We start from the raw sequence: 17616 nt of genomic DNA, 5'->3' as shown, positions 1-17616 counted from the left end.
TGGAGAATGAAAGAAGTATTAAATTAGTTAAGTTAATTAAATTAATTAAAATAATTAAATTATTAAATTGATCAAACAAATAATTAATTTTAATAGAAAATAATTATTTTGGACTAAAACAATATATTTGAATAAAAAAATACCAAAACAATATATTAGCAATCCCAAGTTCAAATTATTTGGACCAAAAGGTGCCTTTTTAAACCAACGTAATATTAATTTATTTCGATAAAGTACTTTTGTTATTTGAATATATTAAGCAGTTATTAAAATTTTCATCCCAAAATCAATCAAAATAAAACAAAAAAGGGATATAGGGTTGATGGAAGTCATCGTCTTCCTCTTCCACACACCATTCCAGCTTAAACCACTAAAACAATGGGTTTCTCATATCTCAATTTTCTCTGATTAATTCATTTATTCATGAGAATTGAGATGGCTTTTGCTGCTGCTAACTGCTGTCGAACACTCCTCTTCGCCACCACAAGGCTCGCTTCGCCCCTCCTCCTCCGCCGCCCTCCCCTCAGCTGCAACACCCGCCTCTACTCCTCCCGCAGCAATGTCGTCCAAATCCTCGAAGAGCGAGGCCTCCTCGACTCCCTCACCGCCGACTCCCTCCGCCGCCCCGACTCCCCTCCCCTCCGCGTCTACTGCGGCTTCGACCCCACCGCCGACAGCCTCCACCTAGGCAATCTCCTCGGCCTAATCGTCCTCTCCTGGTTCCTCCGCTGCGGCCACCGCGCTGTCGCCCTAGTTGGCGGCGCCACCGGCCGCGTGGGTGACCCCTCCGGCAAGAGCCTCGAGCGCCCCCAATTGGATCTCGCATCCCTCGATAGAAACGTCGCCGCAATCTCAGCCTCGATCCTCACCATTCTCGAACGCGTCTCTCCCCCGACGGCGTCTCCATCCTCCTCCTCCGCCGCCGTCGCGATTTTGAACAATTACGATTGGTGGAAGGACGTGAAGCTCCTGGATTTCCTGCGCGACGTCGGGAGGCACGCTAGAGTGGGCGCGATGATGTCGAAGGAGAGCGTCCGCCGCCGCCTCGAATCGGAGCAGGGGATGAGCTACACGGAATTCACCTATCAATTGCTCCAGGGCTACGATTTCCTCCACCTCTTCCGCGACGAAGGCGTCAATGTCCAAATTGGGGGAAGCGATCAATGGGGGAACATCACCGCCGGCACCGACCTTATCCGCAGAATTCTCCAAACCGAAGGCGCCTACGGCCTCACATTCCCTCTCCTCCTCAAGAGCGACGGCACCAAATTCGGTAAATCCGAAGACGGCGCCGTTTGGCTCTCGCCGTCGCTGCTATCGCCCTACCAATTCTACCAGTATTTCTTCTCCATCTCCGATGCCGACGTCGTGAGATTCCTCAAGATTCTAACCTTTCTCCCCATGGATGAGATTTCAAAATTTGAAATTGAAATGCAGAGCCCTGGCTATTCCCCCAATTCCGCACAGCGCAGGCTGGCGGAGGAGGTTACGCGATTTGTCCACGGCGATGAGGGTCTCGCGGAGGCTCTCAAGGCCACAGAGGCGTTGAGGCCCGGGGCTGAGACGAAGCTGGATTCGAAGACGATAGAGAGTATTGCAGAGGATGTGCCATCGTTTTCTCTGCCGCAGGATAAGGTGTTGGACATATCTCTTGTGGATCTCTCAGTCTGCACTGGCCTTCTTGAGAGCAAATCGGCTGCTCGGCGCCTGCTCAAGCAGGGGGGACTGTATTTGAATAATAACAGAGTTGATAGTGAGGCAAAGAAGATCGAAGCGGATGACATTGTTGATGGAAAGGTTATCCTTTTGTCAGCCGGGAAGAAGAACAAGATGATTGTGAGAATATCTTGATTCATATAAATAGTGGTTTACATTTCATTTTTGGATGATACAGATACCTGCTCTTGCGGTGGAGAACACGCAATTGCATTTGTCCTGGTATTATCACTTGATCTGCCATGAATTTTTCCTTAAACTTCATTCATGATTTATGCGTTTGTTTATAAGCAGAGTTGTTCTTGATGCTGAGTTATGAAAACATTTCCACCTTTTCAGAATAATGGAATAGGAAAAACCTGTAGAATGGATTTGATATTGATAGTTACACCTTCATAGTAGTTTATGTTTCATGATTAGCCTATATAGATAAAAATAGTATAGTTCAATATGTTGTTTATAAAGATGGATTGGAACTTTGGGATATCCAAGGTGATGCGAGTTGGGTTTGTTGTCCACACAACCGCCGCCTTACACCAATCGTTTAGTCAGTTAACCAATTGGAACTGGGATGGGCGACAGAATGAGAATCGAATTTAGTGGATGCTTTGCTCTTTTTATACAATGGTGATTTCTTCTTTATTTCTCCTTTGATGTGGAACACTTTGAGATAATTGTCTAAATTCTTGAAGTAGAGGTACCAAATTGACCATATGATATCTGATCTTTCCCACAACATTTTGTATCTGTGATCGAATTGTAGACCATTGTGGTGGTATTGGTTCTCCCGAGACCGAGAGTTCATAACTGCAACACGAAACTCTTTTACTCAAAGAGGATTCAGTAGTCTTTAATGAGAAGTTTCAAGGTAACACTAAGTCATTGTCCCTAGTCTGTGGAAGAAGAAGCAAGTAGTATAGTAGTATATCACTAGTGTTCAAGAATCAGCTAGCTATAAGTCATTCTTTTCCTGTGGCCTGAGTGTTGTTATGATAGAAATTTCTTCTATTGATGTTCTTTTTGGCAAGATAAAAATGGCCATCTTTGTGGATGATATAATAGAATGCATCTGTTGTTCACTTGTAACGTTGCTGTATTACAGTACTACTATGTGGAAGTGTAACAGAGACAATCTTTTCATGTAAATTTATGTTAATTGATTAAATTACCACTTTGGCAGCTGCCTAAGCCCCCCATCAAGGGGTTAGGCCGCCTCCTGCGTTCACTCAAAGGCCAAAGCGGCCTCGCTTAGTTTGTGGAGGTATGCATGATAATGACGCTATTATCATCAACCCAAATAACCATCTCTCTTTCCCTCTCTCTCATTTCATTATGGTTAGTATAGGTGATCCACGACTGTATTAAATTGGGAATTTTTCGTTTCTTTTCCATGATGTTCAAAATGAATTGAAAACTTGCAAATTAAGAAATAAGAAAATATGATATATATGATTTTGGAAAACTTGGGATATCTCTATCCTATTCCATTTTTGTGTTCCTCTTACAAACATTTTTGTTCAATTTCAGCCTTTTATACCTTAGTTTAATTGGAACGGTTACTTCCTAGGTCCTACAAGAGTATGCATTATTGGTTGGACACGAATTTTAATAGTATACAATTGATAAAGTAAGAAATAAAAAAAAAATTAAAAAAGTTAAGTATTGTTAGTGAAAAATCAATCCTACCTCAATTAAAAAAAATACAAAATTTTAAATTAGAAATTGTTTGTAATGAGACTGACTAAAAAAAGAATGCACTCTTATGAGATGGAGATGTGCACTCTTATGAGATGGAGAGACTAACAGTAGTTTTTGTTTTCCTGTTCCATAATTAAGCGTAGATAAATTCTTAGATCTGCGTACCAACTGTGAAACAGAGTTTATGAGTACTTCATAATTCATATCATACTGGTACTAATAATTTGTTGTATACAGAGAGAGTAAAAAATAATTTAATAGCGAGATATGTATAAACAATTGCTTATTTCATGAATAATTATTTCAGGAAATATATAATACTCAAACTAATAGGTTGATGACCAATAATCGTTTCTCATTATTGTCGTGGTCGCAGTAAATCAACCCCAGCCTATTAATTAAAAAACAATAACCTTCCCTCGTTCATAAACACAAAAATGTACTATACTATATTACTCCAAGATTAATTAGCCAAGTGACCTGTACTCCGCGTTTTCTGCGCGTAAAGTGCATAATAATATCTTAATACCTAAATCAAGAGAAAAACATAGAATACCTACTACATCCCTTTTGTTTCGTCATTACCTAATATCCCAGTTTGTGTTATGCTAGTACTTTTTTAAACTGAACTGTGCATGGCTCTATTATATATTGCATCCAAGAATAACTATGGCATTTAACATTTAGTTACTAGTACTACTATTATACCTCTGGTGCTTTTCTTGGTACCTGCCTTTGAACTCATGAAGGGAGAAAGGGTTGCCTCCTTAAATCCAGCATCCGCAAGAGCCTTGAAACTCAGGATAGCAAAAGTACTTCAGGGTGGCCTAGTTGGTCAAGTGGCGTACTCATTATCAAGATGTCATCTATTCTTGCAAATGCCTTACCGGCCGAGATAACACATGGAGCGGTTGCAAGAAACTCTACGAGAAAATATAACCATGTAGTATACATTAGCAAAAACAAACAATCTAGTCAGAATCTAGAACTAAAACTTTCGCTTGGTCGGTCAGCAACCATACTTGAAAACTGATTAGTATAATGATATAACCCAACCGGCCCATTATTCACATTTAATATCCAACAGTCCCATATTAATCATATACAGCTTTTCCCGTTTTGTTTTCCTAAATAGATATAAATTCAAAACATGGAACAGTGGTGGAAATCCATCTTGAATTCTAAGACAAACAGATGACAACAAAAAAGAAGAACGTAGAAATATAAAGTAAAGAAAGGAAGTTTAGTTCACTAATCACGCATTATGCACAAATCTTTATTGATTATTGCTTATGCTATCATCATTCCCCAATAACCATCATAATCTTACTCAAAAGCTAAGAGTTCTTGTCTGTTGTGTTCGCGATTGGTCCACTATCCTTGTCCTCCACTTATATAAGTATATCATTACTTTTCAACAGAATTTATCCATAACAGAACCAAAACCAAATCTAGTGCATACCTGTTTAGATTGCAATGGCAGCAAACGATGTCCCATGTTGTGAAACGATGTTTTGGGTGTATCTAGTGATATGCATCGCGCTTGTTTGTTTCGCAGGACTCATGTCTGGCCTTACTCTAGGACTGATGTCTCTCAGCCTAGTTGATCTCGAAGTCCTCATCAAAGCTGGCAAGCCAGAAGACAGAAAGAACGCTGGTCAGTATCTTCAATTAGCGTTAGATACAAATGTTTTCGTTCAAGAATCAAGTTGATAAACGGCTTATTAATTTATATTCTCAGAAAAGATTCTTCCTATTGTCAAGAATCAGCACTTGTTGCTCTGCACACTCCTCATATGTAACGCCCTAGCCATGGAGGTATCCATCGTTACATAAAACATCAGTACCGTTTTTCTGCATTAGAATAGTGTCTAAACATGGAAAATTATTCCTCATCAACTCAAGTTTGTCTCTGATTCATGCAAGGCACTTCCTATTTTCGTCGACTCTCTTCTCCCCGCCTGGGGTGCTGTGTTAATCTCAGTTACACTCATACTCGCATTTGGAGAGGTCTGTAGTTTCTATCAGGACACACAAAGTTGTTAACATCTTTTTTACATGAAACCAACAACATTAATTTTTATCAGATTATCCCTCAAGCTGTGTGCTCCCGATACGGATTGAACATTGGTGCCAGGCTATCAGTAGTGGTTAGACTGCTAGTCATAATTGTTTTTCCTATATCATACCCCATCAGTAAGGTAATTCATGTTTTTTTCGGTCGAACTCACAAGCTAAGAAACTAATGACTATGTATATAATCAACATATATCACATCTTCCCTTTTACAAAAATACATATATCCCATCTAATAAGCTAAGTTTGTATTGCACATACCACAAGCTTTTGGACTTGCTGCTTGGGAAGGGGCACTCTGCTCTGCTGAGGCGTGCGGAGCTGAAAACACTTGTCGATATGCATGGAAATGAGGTTAGTTAAAAGCTCACAACCTGCACAATTATCATTACCAAATACCAATGTAGATAACAGGCATCAATTTCACTGTTTTCCCTACATGTGAACAATTTTGAGCAATCAGGCAGGAAAAGGGGGTGAATTGTCCCACAATGAAACAACCATTATCTCTGGAGCACTAGACTTGACTGCAAAGACAGCGAAAGATGCAATGACACCATTATCTTCAGTATTTTCTCTAGATCTTAATGCTAAACTCGACAAGTATGATATGTCCCTGCACCTTAACTTTTTCTCCATTGCAAGCTTTTCTTGTTCCTCTGTGATTATTTGATCTCTTCCTCAGTGACACAATGGGTCTAATATTGAGCAAAGGGCATAGTCGGGTGCCTGTCTACTTGGGAAGCCCGGCTAACATTGTTGGGCTTGTACTGGTGAGTTCAACCAAATAAAACTCTCCTATGTGGTTCACAGTTACCTGTCAAGAATGCATGCAATAACAAAGTGTAAGAAGTAATCCTAAAAGAAATATGCACTCCTATGCATAACCTTAATAGATAGTTCTTTCTCAGGTTAATGCATGTATCAAAGATCTATACCTTGGTCTTAATGACGTAGCAGCAATCTAATTAATTTTATTGCATCTTTTGCCTTGCAATTTTTCACTCACCGCATACTGTTACTTCCAAACTGTCGACTTGACATAGGTAAAGAATCTAATAAAGAGCCGTCCAGAAGATGGAACTCCAATCAGAAATCTAACCATAAGAAGAATACCAAGGTATGATGATTCATACAGTGATCTTATGACTAAGAACCTCTTGGATAGTTCATCTTGAGAAAGTGATTTTTTTTGCAGAGTTCATGAGTGCCTACCACTGTACGACATACTAAACCAATTCCAGAAAGGGCAAAGCCATATGGCCGTAGTGGTTAAGAGCACTACTCCCCTGAATGATGTTATAGAGAGTGCAAGTTCAAAATCAAATTCAGCACAGAGACAAACAGACAGAACCATTAATGTCGATTGTTTAGTTTCTACCCCTCATAGAGATGAAGAAGTTCTTGGCATAATAACAATGGAGGACGTTTTAGAAGAACTACTTCAGGTCGTGTTTCAAGTGAAATATTGTTGTTTCGACTAGCACCAGATTAACTGCACTAACTCTGATATGCCTCTTTCTGCCTTCTGCAGGAACCAATATATGATGAAACTGATGATTATGTTGACTTGCATAACCAGTAAGTTATGACTATCTCAGTAAATTCCTAGTTTTCAGTACAGAGGAAGTTGGCTAAAGATTCATCTTTGTTTTACAGAATTAAAATCAATCTGATTACTAATGGGAAAATGTCATCACAATCTCCTGGAAAGCTACGTACCCCAACAGCTTCTCCCTATTCTTCAAGCCATCAAACTCCATTTTCATACCACCAGACAGCTATGACGCGCTCCCCCCTCTCTCCCTACATTCAATCGCCTATTAGCAGGCCACATATTTCATCTTCCACTGGAAACTCTGCACCGGCTTCTCCAGCTGGAATCAAGCATCCTCAGGGCTCTCCCTCTATCTACAATCAGGTTAGGCTTTCAGGAAATACTGATGTAAAATGGAGAGTTCACTATTGCAAATCTGTCCCTATATTGATCAACTCCAAAACTTTTCATTAAAAAACAACAAGTATAATGGTTTTAAGCAGCATAGCTTCTTAGAGCATTAATTTGTTCATGCAGGCTCAACGAAAATCATACGAGAAGTTTAGAAGGCTTGACCATCCATAACTTATCGTCTTCTTAAGATTGAAATAAGCAGGTTGGCATCCTGACTGTAAAATTGTGAGTGAATTGTTCCATATGTAAATGTTTAGTCAATATATATGAAATAATCTGCTTAGATCTGCTGCCAAAGCCAAACAATCAACTCTGTACAAACTAGAGAAGCATAAAGTTCAATTTCGAATTAATCATCAAACTGATCTTGTTCTAATAGAGCGGTAGAGCACAATGATTGTTGTATGTGTGTTGTGTATACAATTTTAACTATATTAGCTTATTTAATAGTAACTCGTACGACAGTATCAGTATTGTCTTAATGGATAGCTCATAACATGTTTCCAGAATCCAGAAAAGGTAATTTGAAGTAATCTGAGCCTATGACCATAAGAGTCATCCAAATCAAATTAGAAGACTCAGAGGGTGCTTGATTTTCTAGGAAATTAGCATTTAAAACACATATTGCACATAATTTCATATTAGAGGGAATTGATATGTTTCTTATGCAGCGAATTGATCATTAATTCTCCTATGACCGTCTGATTCGTCTGCAAGCCTCACTGGATGCACATGTTTTGCCCCACTTACAAATTGATCACACTCCTTGATCATCTAAACCAAATCTTCTACTTGTAAGTGGCAATGTGCTACCAGAGTAATCACTATGTGTTCCCCATCTCCATTGTATTTGTTGTATACAAGAACTACCTGTCTATGAATGGCGGAATATAGCAGAGTTTTTGCCCAAATCAATTACTTCCATCTCTATTGACATAAGACGCATCTACATAATAAATTGATCACAAATCAGATGAAATATCTACACATGATACATTTAGATATGAACATATCAAATTATAACATCCACATGTGTATGCTTCTATAATCTATACTAACTCATTTGAATCACTTCATATATATAATCAAATTCCTTCTTTCATGAAGGCAAATGAGGTGTACAACCAAGTGAGAAAAGGAACAAGTGAGGACAGATGTTAAGTCGATGCCCAATTAACATAACTCACCACGTAAAAGCTTGCTATATATCACCAGCTACATGATTACACTAGATCAAACATCTTTGACTCCTCTGCATAAAGTGTACAGGGCATGGTTATTTACAACATTTGTATGTACGGTCATGACTTTGTGAAGAAAAAATCATCAACTTAGATTGAATCACCCATGCCACTGGACATGTGTTAAAGTAGCACTGTAGAACTTACATACTATTATGACAAAAACTAAAGAAAAAGAGGGTAACTAAAGCAATAAGCATGCTGACTAGCACAACCATAGTTGTGGCCATCTATGTTACTGCCAGGTTTTTAGTATGGGGAAGGTTGGTTGGCTAAAGGTGTTTCTCTTTCCTTGAACAGAACTAAAAGTAATCTAATGCCGTCTGTGAATAAACTGCATCATAGTGTACTTAAAATCTTTCTAACATGAACTGGCATACCTTAACAGCTTTCTCCTTACACTTAGTCACCACTATTTCCAGGCCAAGTATTTCAATTCAGCTAGATTTTGTGCCCTCATCATGTCTCTCCCTTAGTCCCTTGGCCTACACTCAGGTTGACTGTGATGCATATGGGTACTATTTAACTACTCAAAGTATGCCGAAAAAAATTAGTGATACTCAACGTTGATTCAACCGTACTCATACATTGATCATCAACTCATTAAATGCACTTTCAGAGGATAAATATATGCTTCGGCTGTCTAACATTCAATTATGCACACTCCTGTACAAACTAGAGCAGCATATGATTCAATTTTTTATAATATAATTCTCCAGTTGAACTTTTATAATGTTAGAACACAATGTTTTATTTTGTGATTTTACTGACTTGAGCAGATAGCTTTACTTTCTTGGCTTCTTTTCATAACTCATACCACAATTTCAGTATATGGCTCAGTGTCAGTTCATCCAACTTAGAGGCAAAAAAATCAATTAAACACTTAACCTTTCCAAATAAACAATATACTACTCCATATAACACAAAAATATCCTTTGCCACCCCTAAATTAATAGGAGTATCTCATTTTCCTGCTAATAGACAAAAAATGGCGTCTAGTAATTTTAAGTTGATCGTTTACGAGACTACACAGCCATTCGTTTTTGTGGATAAGATATTTCTAATCACTAAAATCAACACACACGCACCAAAAATCCTTAAAGCAAAACACACATTTCACAGTAAAGATATGAGAACTCTTACCATTCTCCAACAGATAGCACCATCCCACATTACGAGACCAAGCCCATGGCCACAGATCCACCGACTCCTCCTCACTAATCGCCCCGAGACGGCGTTCCCGTCGCCGCGGAAGTGGCAGCTCCAGAGCGGCGCAAAAGGCTTCACCAGCAGACCAAATGGAGGCCAATCCGTCGCGAGAAAGGGCGAGAATAGCGGCAGCGGAGGAGGAGACGACGACGACGATAAGATATCGGATGCGGTGTGGGAGAGGATGATCAAGAGAATTTTGTCCTCCGTCGGGGTGCCTTTAGCGATTGGATTCGCCCTGCTGAAAGGATTCGATGTGGCGATAGAGAATGGGTCGTGGAACGTGCCGAAATGGCTGCCATTTGTGACTACTTTTTTGACATTCGGAGCTTCAGCGCTTGGAATTGCTTACGGCAGTCTGTCGACGAGCTTGAACGAGGCGGAGGAGGGATCGTTGTTAGGGTTTGAACAGCTGCAGAAGAATTGGGTTGAGATGTGGAAGGAAGAAGACGCTGCTTCATCTTAATCGTAAACTCTGTTCTTCATTCTTTCTTCTTTTCCTTTTTTCTCTTTTCTTTTTCATTTTTTGTAGATTAAGTTAAATTTCCTACTACAAAACTAATTAATACTAGTTAGTATATCTAAATACAAAAAAGTCGAAAATTATATAAAATTGTTAGTATAATAATTTGTAAGCAAATTCCGATTCGCTCATTTCTCATATGTTCTCCATCACATGAGCAAAATTACTATGTCATGCATCTATATTTTCTCATATACTTATTTCGAAGTTTGTATTCCAATTATTTTTCTTTTTGGTCATCGAGTATGTATGTTATTTAATGGCAAATTTTCTTTAAAAAAATAAGATAAGTAAGTTGTTGGGAATAAGCTAAGATGAATCAGTAAAATAGATTGAGTTGCTTTGATGGACTATATGATACTAGTTACGGGGTTGTTCGGTATCCGAGATGAAATTTGAAATGTGTTTGGTTCATGAGATTCAACCCCACAATTCAATCTTAAATAGATAATCATGGAATAATTAGTCATAGCTAACTCTTGTATGACTAAATTAATCTCACAACTCAATTTTAGATTGTATCTTGGTATTATTTTGTATTGTAAACTGAACAACATCAAAAATATTACTACGAAATTGTGTACGCGGATAATGCAAAACATAATGTTCTACATTTTAGTTTGAATGCCACATGCATCTAGCGTCAAACTACATGTGGTGTTTAAACAACCATGCGCATATCCTTTGTACTACTATGTTTATTATTTACACTTATTAGAATTGGGCATTGGTTGGGCCTAGAGATGCTCAAGGTTTTCGGTTCGGGCGGTTAACCGCAAAACAGCAACCGGTGGTTTCGCTTCGGAACCAGAACCGTGAGATATAAATCGAACCGAAACCGTCACTTTCGAAACCTTGGTTCGGTTCACGTTCCAAAATTTCAGAACCACGAAAAACTGCCAGAAAATTGTGAAACTGTGCCAAAACCGCCAAAAATCGTCGAAAATCGGCAGTTCAGAACCGTAAAAAATCGTAAAAAACCGCTGAAAAACTGGCGGTTCCGAATCGTAACCGCCGGTTCCGGAACCGTGGGCATCTCTAGTTGGGCCATTGGGGAATGTCTGATTGAAAAAGAGGGACAAAATGTCTAATTTATTAAAGACCTTGTGGATATAGATTGGCTCTTATTTAGGGGCTGTTATTGGACTGAAATACTCTACCTTATATCATCTACTTCCGCTATTAGGAGTCTTATTTCTTAGCGACACAAATTTTTAGAAAAGTGGATGGACAAAAGTTAGTGGAATATTAGTCTCACTTGTATATATGGAGTATTAGTTTTAAATGAAATGTGAGTTAAATGCGTTAGTGAAATCGGGACTTTTATTCGCAGACGAATTAAAATAGAAAAACGGGAATCATATTTGCCGGTAGAGGAGTGTTGGTTTACAATGTCTCAAAATGTGTCAAGCGTTTGTATTTTGATAAATTAACGTATAATAAGTTAAAGACATAAAATTGTGATCAGACATAATGTAGAACATAGCAAATCATAATATGATTACTGTGGTAGGGAGGTGATCAATTGCTAACTAATTAGTAATCCAAAATTGAGACCAATTTTTAACCATTAGATTAGAAGATCTTGTGGTTGATATAATGCCAAATGTAATATATTTTAAATTTAAATAATTATTAATTAAATTAAAAGGGTATTAATGTCAAAACCTATATGTAGTAATTATAACTAACTACTTTCTCTCTCCTCAAAATCATCTCAAATCTTTAAATTTATGTAACTCTCTCAATTTAAATTATTTTTTAGCAAAAAATATATCAAATTAAAGATAATTTAATAAGGATTCCAACGAGATCTCAATTGCATATGTTCCGACGATGTTCGGGTGATGAAATTTGACAAATTATATTTCAATTTTCGTACATGTTGATAAGCCGCTTTTATCAACAAATGCAACAAAAAATCTCAATATATTGTAGGCAAAATCTCAATATTATGCATGTCCAATCTCAATAAAAATGTGTTTATTTTCTTGTCCTTGTGTTGATATTCTAATGTCATATTGTTGATATTTGTAATACACAATGTTGATATAAAAAAACATCCACGAAAATTATCATATGATAACATAATGACGATATTACCCTTTTGTTGATATTTTGTCTACTATTTATTGAGATTTGTGAGCTTTAATCTCATCCACTCATTTTAAAATCTAAGGGTGGAAATTTAGTCTTGATTTTGAATTAAGGTGATATAAGCATTAGAATAGGACCACTCTAGTAATCTGATTTTTGCTTGTGAAGTTTATGAAAAAAATAACATGAGGTCGAATAATTTATTTTTGGACTTTACAAGGCCTTTTGTTAATAGCTTATTTTGCGAAATACTTCTCGTGAAATTTATGATTTTCTAAACTATTTATAAATTTTTTTAAAACCTTGTAAGCCAGTCAAATATAATCTCAAAACCTATTTTTATATCCTATTAATCTCAAAACCTATTGTCATATTGAGCGACTCTTTGCATTCCATTTTTTCTTTGCCGTATTTAAATCGAGTAAGATTGAGAGTGAGTTGAGATGTGGAGTACATAAAGACAACAAATTGCACTTCCACAGTGGTCCTATAAATTGGAATGTAGTTATAAATAATTGATGCTAAAATCAAAAAAGCAAATCGATACCCTTCATGCATTATCATGCAACTACACAATTAAGTGATGAAAATGATTTTTCTCAATATAATAACACATTGATATCATTGTGGAATATGGACTATGAAGCTCTAGGATTAAATAATGAAAAGGATTTAGACAACTAGAACTCGTATTATTCAACAATTAGATATTCATCTTTAATTTAGAAAAAAATCCTAAATAGTTTTATAGTTGCATATGAGATATTTCTTCATGGGTCCTATTCAGTTTCATCTTTTCTTTGTGATTCATTACAATTTCATATAAACAAAACATAGAGGACCAAAATGCCAATCACAATTTGTGATAACTTTTCATGAATTTTGTACAAAAATAACATGGCTTGATTTGCATGTGAACAAAGTATATACAATTAAATTTTAATTTTGTTATTTCCTTTAATAAATTTCGTATACAATTGTATATCTTGATTTCAATATTACTAATCCTAGTACCCACCTCAAAAATTCACAAGATTCACTCTTTATTAACTACAATTTCATAATAATACTCCTTGTTAAGGGTCTTTAGCAAACATAGAATTATTTAATTTGTTTGCACAAAGCTATATGACATATATTTTGATAAGATGGAGTGACAAATATGTATCTGGAGATTCTGGACTTATAATAAGATCCATATTTAATTTATTAAGTGGAATATATAATAATTCTACAATTTGAAAATTTATTTATTATTTAAAATTACATGCTTTGGAATTAAATGTACTGCCGAATATATTGACGCATGATATTCTGGCCACTCTCACCGTTAGATGTATATAATAACAGGAATACTATATAAGAATTGACAGTTATTTGATTTATTGAATATTTAGAGTTTTATAAGATAAACCAATAATGAGTGCATGCTTATTATAATGGTAATTCAGAATTTTGGACCTATCAATACAAGTTGCGGTTCATAGTTTTTTCCTGAGTTATGACACTGAAATATAGTTATGGGCTTATATATGATGTTGAAAATTCCTAGATTTGGTGTTTTGCCTTTCTTCCACTATAGTAAAGTGTAAATACATTAGACAAGTACAAAAGGTCCTTTTAATGGTGCGTTTGTTTAACGACAAAATCAAATTGCAGTATCTAAATTCCACTTGCCAAAAGGTTATTATTTTATGTGTAATCTTTATCCAGTGCTTACATCTCACATTACGTAAATCAATTCTATGAAATGTGACATTTATCATAAACATTGATGACCAATTATTTGTGTCTATTACGTAAGGAATTTGATTTTCTCAGATAAAACTTGAGCTTCTCAAAAGTCATGGCCCATTTCAATATTTTTGAAAAAAATACGGTCTTTGAAATTTTCAGCAAAAGCCGACTATTTGGAATTATTTGAAAGCTGCACCTTCAATAAGAAATGAAGCAAACACGTCAAAAATATTATTCCCTTCGTTCCACTTTAGGAGTCCCGGTTAACCACTTTTGGATGTCCCACTTTAAGAGTCTCAGTTGGAATATTCCATAAATGATAATAGGTCTCACATTCGATTAACTTTTTTCCACTCATATTTTATTATATATAAAACTAATATATAAAAGTATGACTCAAATTCCACTATTTCTTTTCACCAAGTTTCCTTTATATTTCTTAAAACTCGTGCTGAACTCAACGGGACTCCTAAAATGCGACGAAGGGAGTAAGTAGTAATAGTAAAGAAAGTTCTAACTTCAATTCACTTAAATTTAATAGGACCAGATAAGATGTCACACTACTTCACAAAGTTCAACTACAATTCACTGAAATTTGAAAGGACAAGATAAGATCTCACTACTTCACAAACTTTTATGTGACATATTCATCTTTTGTTACTCCCTTCGTCCCGCTTTAGCAGTCCCATTAACTTTTCTGCCATCTTTTTATAAAAATGATAAAAAATAGTTAAAGTGGAGAAATGTTAAAGTAAGAGAGACAATAATGTAGATAAGACTCTTCTCTATATTATTTTCTCTCTTAATTTACAATTTCTCATCTTTAACTATTTTTTATCATTTTTACAAAAATAGGCAGAAAAGTCAATGGGACTGCTAAAGTGGGACGGAGGGAGTATTAATTTTTATGAAGATTATATAGTATTTCATTTATTTAAGCATATCTGATATCGAAGGAAGACCGAGGACTAATCAAAGTAGGGTCGGCTGACCCTACACGATAAGAAACCGGGGATGTATTGAGACGGGGTCGGCCAGTGTCGACCAATCCCACTGCTAGCCATGAGCATTGTTGGGATAACTTCGTAAATCGGTCTTTGACCTGACGACACACAGCCTCCATTCCAACTTTCCCTTCCTTTTCTTTAGCAGCCCGAGTTTGAATCCTGACGCTTCGTGTAAAATTTAAAAATGTCCACCACTAATTCAAACATTTTTTTATCACCTTACTTTTGTTGGTTCTCTCCCTACTTTTGCACGAGACAGAGACATAGAAACATAGATAGAGAAGGATGAAGAACAACATTGAAAAGAAAAAACACCTGCTTAATCCAAATGGTGGCATATAATGTCAAAGAGTTACCGGCAAATATTGATCACACAATGTTTTGCGGATTCGTCACTGAAGAAGACTGATTGAACCCCAAATTTTTTTTTGTCGCCAAGCCAACTAACTAGTTATATTATTATCTCACTAGTTAATTTGATATGTTTACATCATGTTTTTGATACTATAAAACAACTGTGTATGAATACGCCAACAAGTATTACCCAAAAACTGTGAAATAGAAGTAGTAAAATTAAAAACCGCTCTATTATTATGGTATCTACACACTGGATAATGGATATTCTAGTCTTACAACTACACCATCGCCGAACAAAAACAAAACAAGATAAACCAATAAATCATCCAACTAAAAAAAAAATTAACAGCACCATCATCAACAGTGGAGAAAATCAAAGCACAGATCTTAATTAATTAATAATTAATTAAGAAATAACGCAAGCATTGGGATCCTCCTCGGAGCTCCTCTGATGATAGTAAGCCGGGTACGACGGCGCCGGCGCCACGGCGGCGGGCGGATGATTCTGGTAGTAGTAGAGGTTCTGATAGTAGGCCTGCTGGGCTTTGAGCAATTGGGCCGCGGCTTCCTCGGCCTTCTTCTTGTCTGCTGCGGCTTTCTTAGGATCCTCCTTCTTCGGCTCCTCCTTCTTCTTCTCCTCCTTCGCGGGCCCCACTGATATGATCTCTGTGTAGCAAATCTTCCTCAGTTTCGCCACCACATCTATGGGATCTATGTCTCCAGTTACGGTCAGCTTTTTGTCTTTTGAATCCAGTGAGATTGACTCCAGACCTGAGGGTAGAAATGGTATTAGCACAACTTTTTAGAAAAAAGTTTTCTGAAATGGAAATTGCAAAATATTAAAGGACCAACTAAAATGAAAATAGTAGTATATGAGAAGATCTGGAGATGGTACTTACCGAAGAGGCCGGAGACTTTTTTCAGGGCTTTTTGCTTGGTTTTGTCGTCGGTGAAATCCAATTTCAGTATAACTTTCTGTTGAAAAAGTAAGGACAGAAAGAAATTAAGCATCTAACAAAAAGAAGATTCATAATTTATATCTAAAATAAGCAATGAAAAAAAACAAGACTTTTTATTAGTACAAAGTTAGAAATGATGCACTTACCATCATCTTTGTTGACTTGTTTTGTTAGTGTATGTGTTTGAGTGAGTTTTAGATCAAGGAAATGAAGAGTGTTGAAATGGAGAGGAAAGAGGAAGAAACAAAAAATGAATAAAGGAATTGATTGTGAATGTGAGAGAGTGAGATGAAGAGACGATTTTGATGAGGAGTGTAAAAGAGAGAAGGGGTGTTTATATAATGCAAAAATGGAAGTGGGTGAGTCAACTAGAGTCAAGGTGTTTAGTCTGGTTAGTATTTTCCATTTTGCCACATTCATGAATGCCTCCTGGAAGATTCCTCATGAGTTGCTGGCTGCGACGAATATGCATATTCATAGTGCTTTTTTTTATCCAATCAAAATATTGTAGTACTCAGGTAAAATATAGTACTCCTATTGTTTTATTTTTCCCTAACTAAAAAGTAATACTCCAGTAGTAAATTATTACTTCACCAACGGATGTATGGATGTTTTATATGCTGACTCATGCTCTTTCCGTCCATAAAAATTAGAGCAATTTGTGTATGACATGAGTTTTAATGTAGAATTGGTAAACTAAAATAGAAGGGCAGGAGAAAAAATAAGTGAGAAGTAGTGTTAGTGGAATGATGGGTAGGGTTATTATTTGTTTAAAACTTTCCGTGAATGATTGTGCTCTATTCTTTGTGGACGACCAAAAATGGTAATTGTGCTCTATTTTTTGTGGACGACCAAAAATGGTAATTGTGCTCTATTTTTTGTTGACGGAAGGAGTATTAATTAAAAAAAGTTAGTTAGGATTAATTTTAAAAAATATCTTAAAATTTAAAATAATTATAACTATCTCAATTTAAATTATTTTTTTACACAACATAATCAAATTAAAAATAATTTTATAAGAATTCTAACGAGATCTCAGTTGCAT

At 36.5% G+C, this 17616-nt stretch overlaps 4 protein-coding genes and 1 long non-coding RNA gene across 8 annotated transcripts; 3 read left to right on the top strand and 2 right to left on the bottom strand.

Annotated features, from left to right (window-relative positions):
• Positions 1 to 287: 287 nt before the first annotated feature.
• Positions 288 to 2117, top strand: EMB2768 (Tyrosyl-tRNA synthetase, class Ib, bacterial/mitochondrial). Its single transcript, XM_048114327.2, has one exon. It carries the CDS (start codon positions 424 to 426, stop codon positions 1849 to 1851), a length of 1428 nt encoding a protein of 475 aa, XP_047970284.2. The 5' UTR covers positions 288 to 423; the 3' UTR covers positions 1852 to 2117.
• Positions 2118 to 3710: 1593 nt separating this feature from the next.
• Positions 3711 to 8759, bottom strand: LOC125213665 (uncharacterized). 4 transcript variants are annotated; one of them, XR_016137096.1, is made up of 8 exons: positions 8629 to 8759; positions 8312 to 8387; positions 7213 to 7401; positions 6113 to 6307; positions 5930 to 6017; positions 5752 to 5820; positions 4877 to 5041; positions 3711 to 4337 (listed from the first exon to the last, which is right to left on the bottom strand). It is a non-coding gene; the product is annotated as an uncharacterized LOC125213665 (long non-coding RNA). The 4 variants fall into 4 exon arrangements; XR_016137095.1 differs by having other exon boundaries at positions 6429 to 8387; XR_016137094.1 differs by having other exon boundaries at positions 7213 to 8387.
• On the top strand, positions 4891 to 8356 carry LOC125213663 (DUF21 domain-containing protein At5g52790-like). The gene is made up of 13 exons (XM_048114325.2): positions 4891 to 5071; positions 5156 to 5232; positions 5341 to 5424; positions 5502 to 5615; positions 5758 to 5844; positions 5954 to 6093; positions 6176 to 6263; positions 6537 to 6610; positions 6689 to 6938; positions 7025 to 7071; positions 7150 to 7411; positions 7565 to 7643; positions 8113 to 8356. The coding sequence occupies exons 1-12, from the start codon at positions 4891 to 4893 to the stop codon at positions 7610 to 7612; spliced, it is 1452 nt and encodes a 483-aa protein (XP_047970282.1). The 3' UTR covers positions 7613 to 7643; positions 8113 to 8356.
• A 1012-nt stretch (positions 8760 to 9771) lies between the features above and the next one.
• Positions 9772 to 10653, top strand: LOC125215768 (transmembrane protein, putative (DUF3464)). Its single transcript, XM_048117304.2, has one exon. It carries the CDS (start codon positions 9812 to 9814, stop codon positions 10355 to 10357), a length of 546 nt encoding a protein of 181 aa, XP_047973261.2. The 5' UTR covers positions 9772 to 9811; the 3' UTR covers positions 10358 to 10653.
• Positions 10654 to 15823: 5170 nt separating this feature from the next.
• Positions 15824 to 16889, bottom strand: LOC125211710 (uncharacterized). The gene is made up of 3 exons (XM_048111614.2): positions 16718 to 16889; positions 16512 to 16587; positions 15824 to 16383 (listed from the first exon to the last, which is right to left on the bottom strand). Exons 1-3 carry the CDS (start codon positions 16721 to 16723, stop codon positions 16019 to 16021), a joined length of 447 nt encoding a protein of 148 aa, XP_047967571.2. The 5' UTR covers positions 16724 to 16889; the 3' UTR covers positions 15824 to 16018.
• Between the last annotated feature and the right edge of the window lie 727 nt (positions 16890 to 17616).

This window comes from Salvia hispanica, chromosome 3 (assembly GCF_029641045.1).
Source record: "Salvia hispanica isolate PSC_SH4W2 chromosome 3, Shi_PSC_v1, whole genome shotgun sequence".
NCBI lineage: Eukaryota > Viridiplantae > Streptophyta > Magnoliopsida > Lamiales > Lamiaceae > Salvia > Salvia hispanica.
The sequence above is the reverse complement of the archived record's forward strand: the minus strand, read 5'-3'. Positions and strand labels throughout refer to the sequence as shown.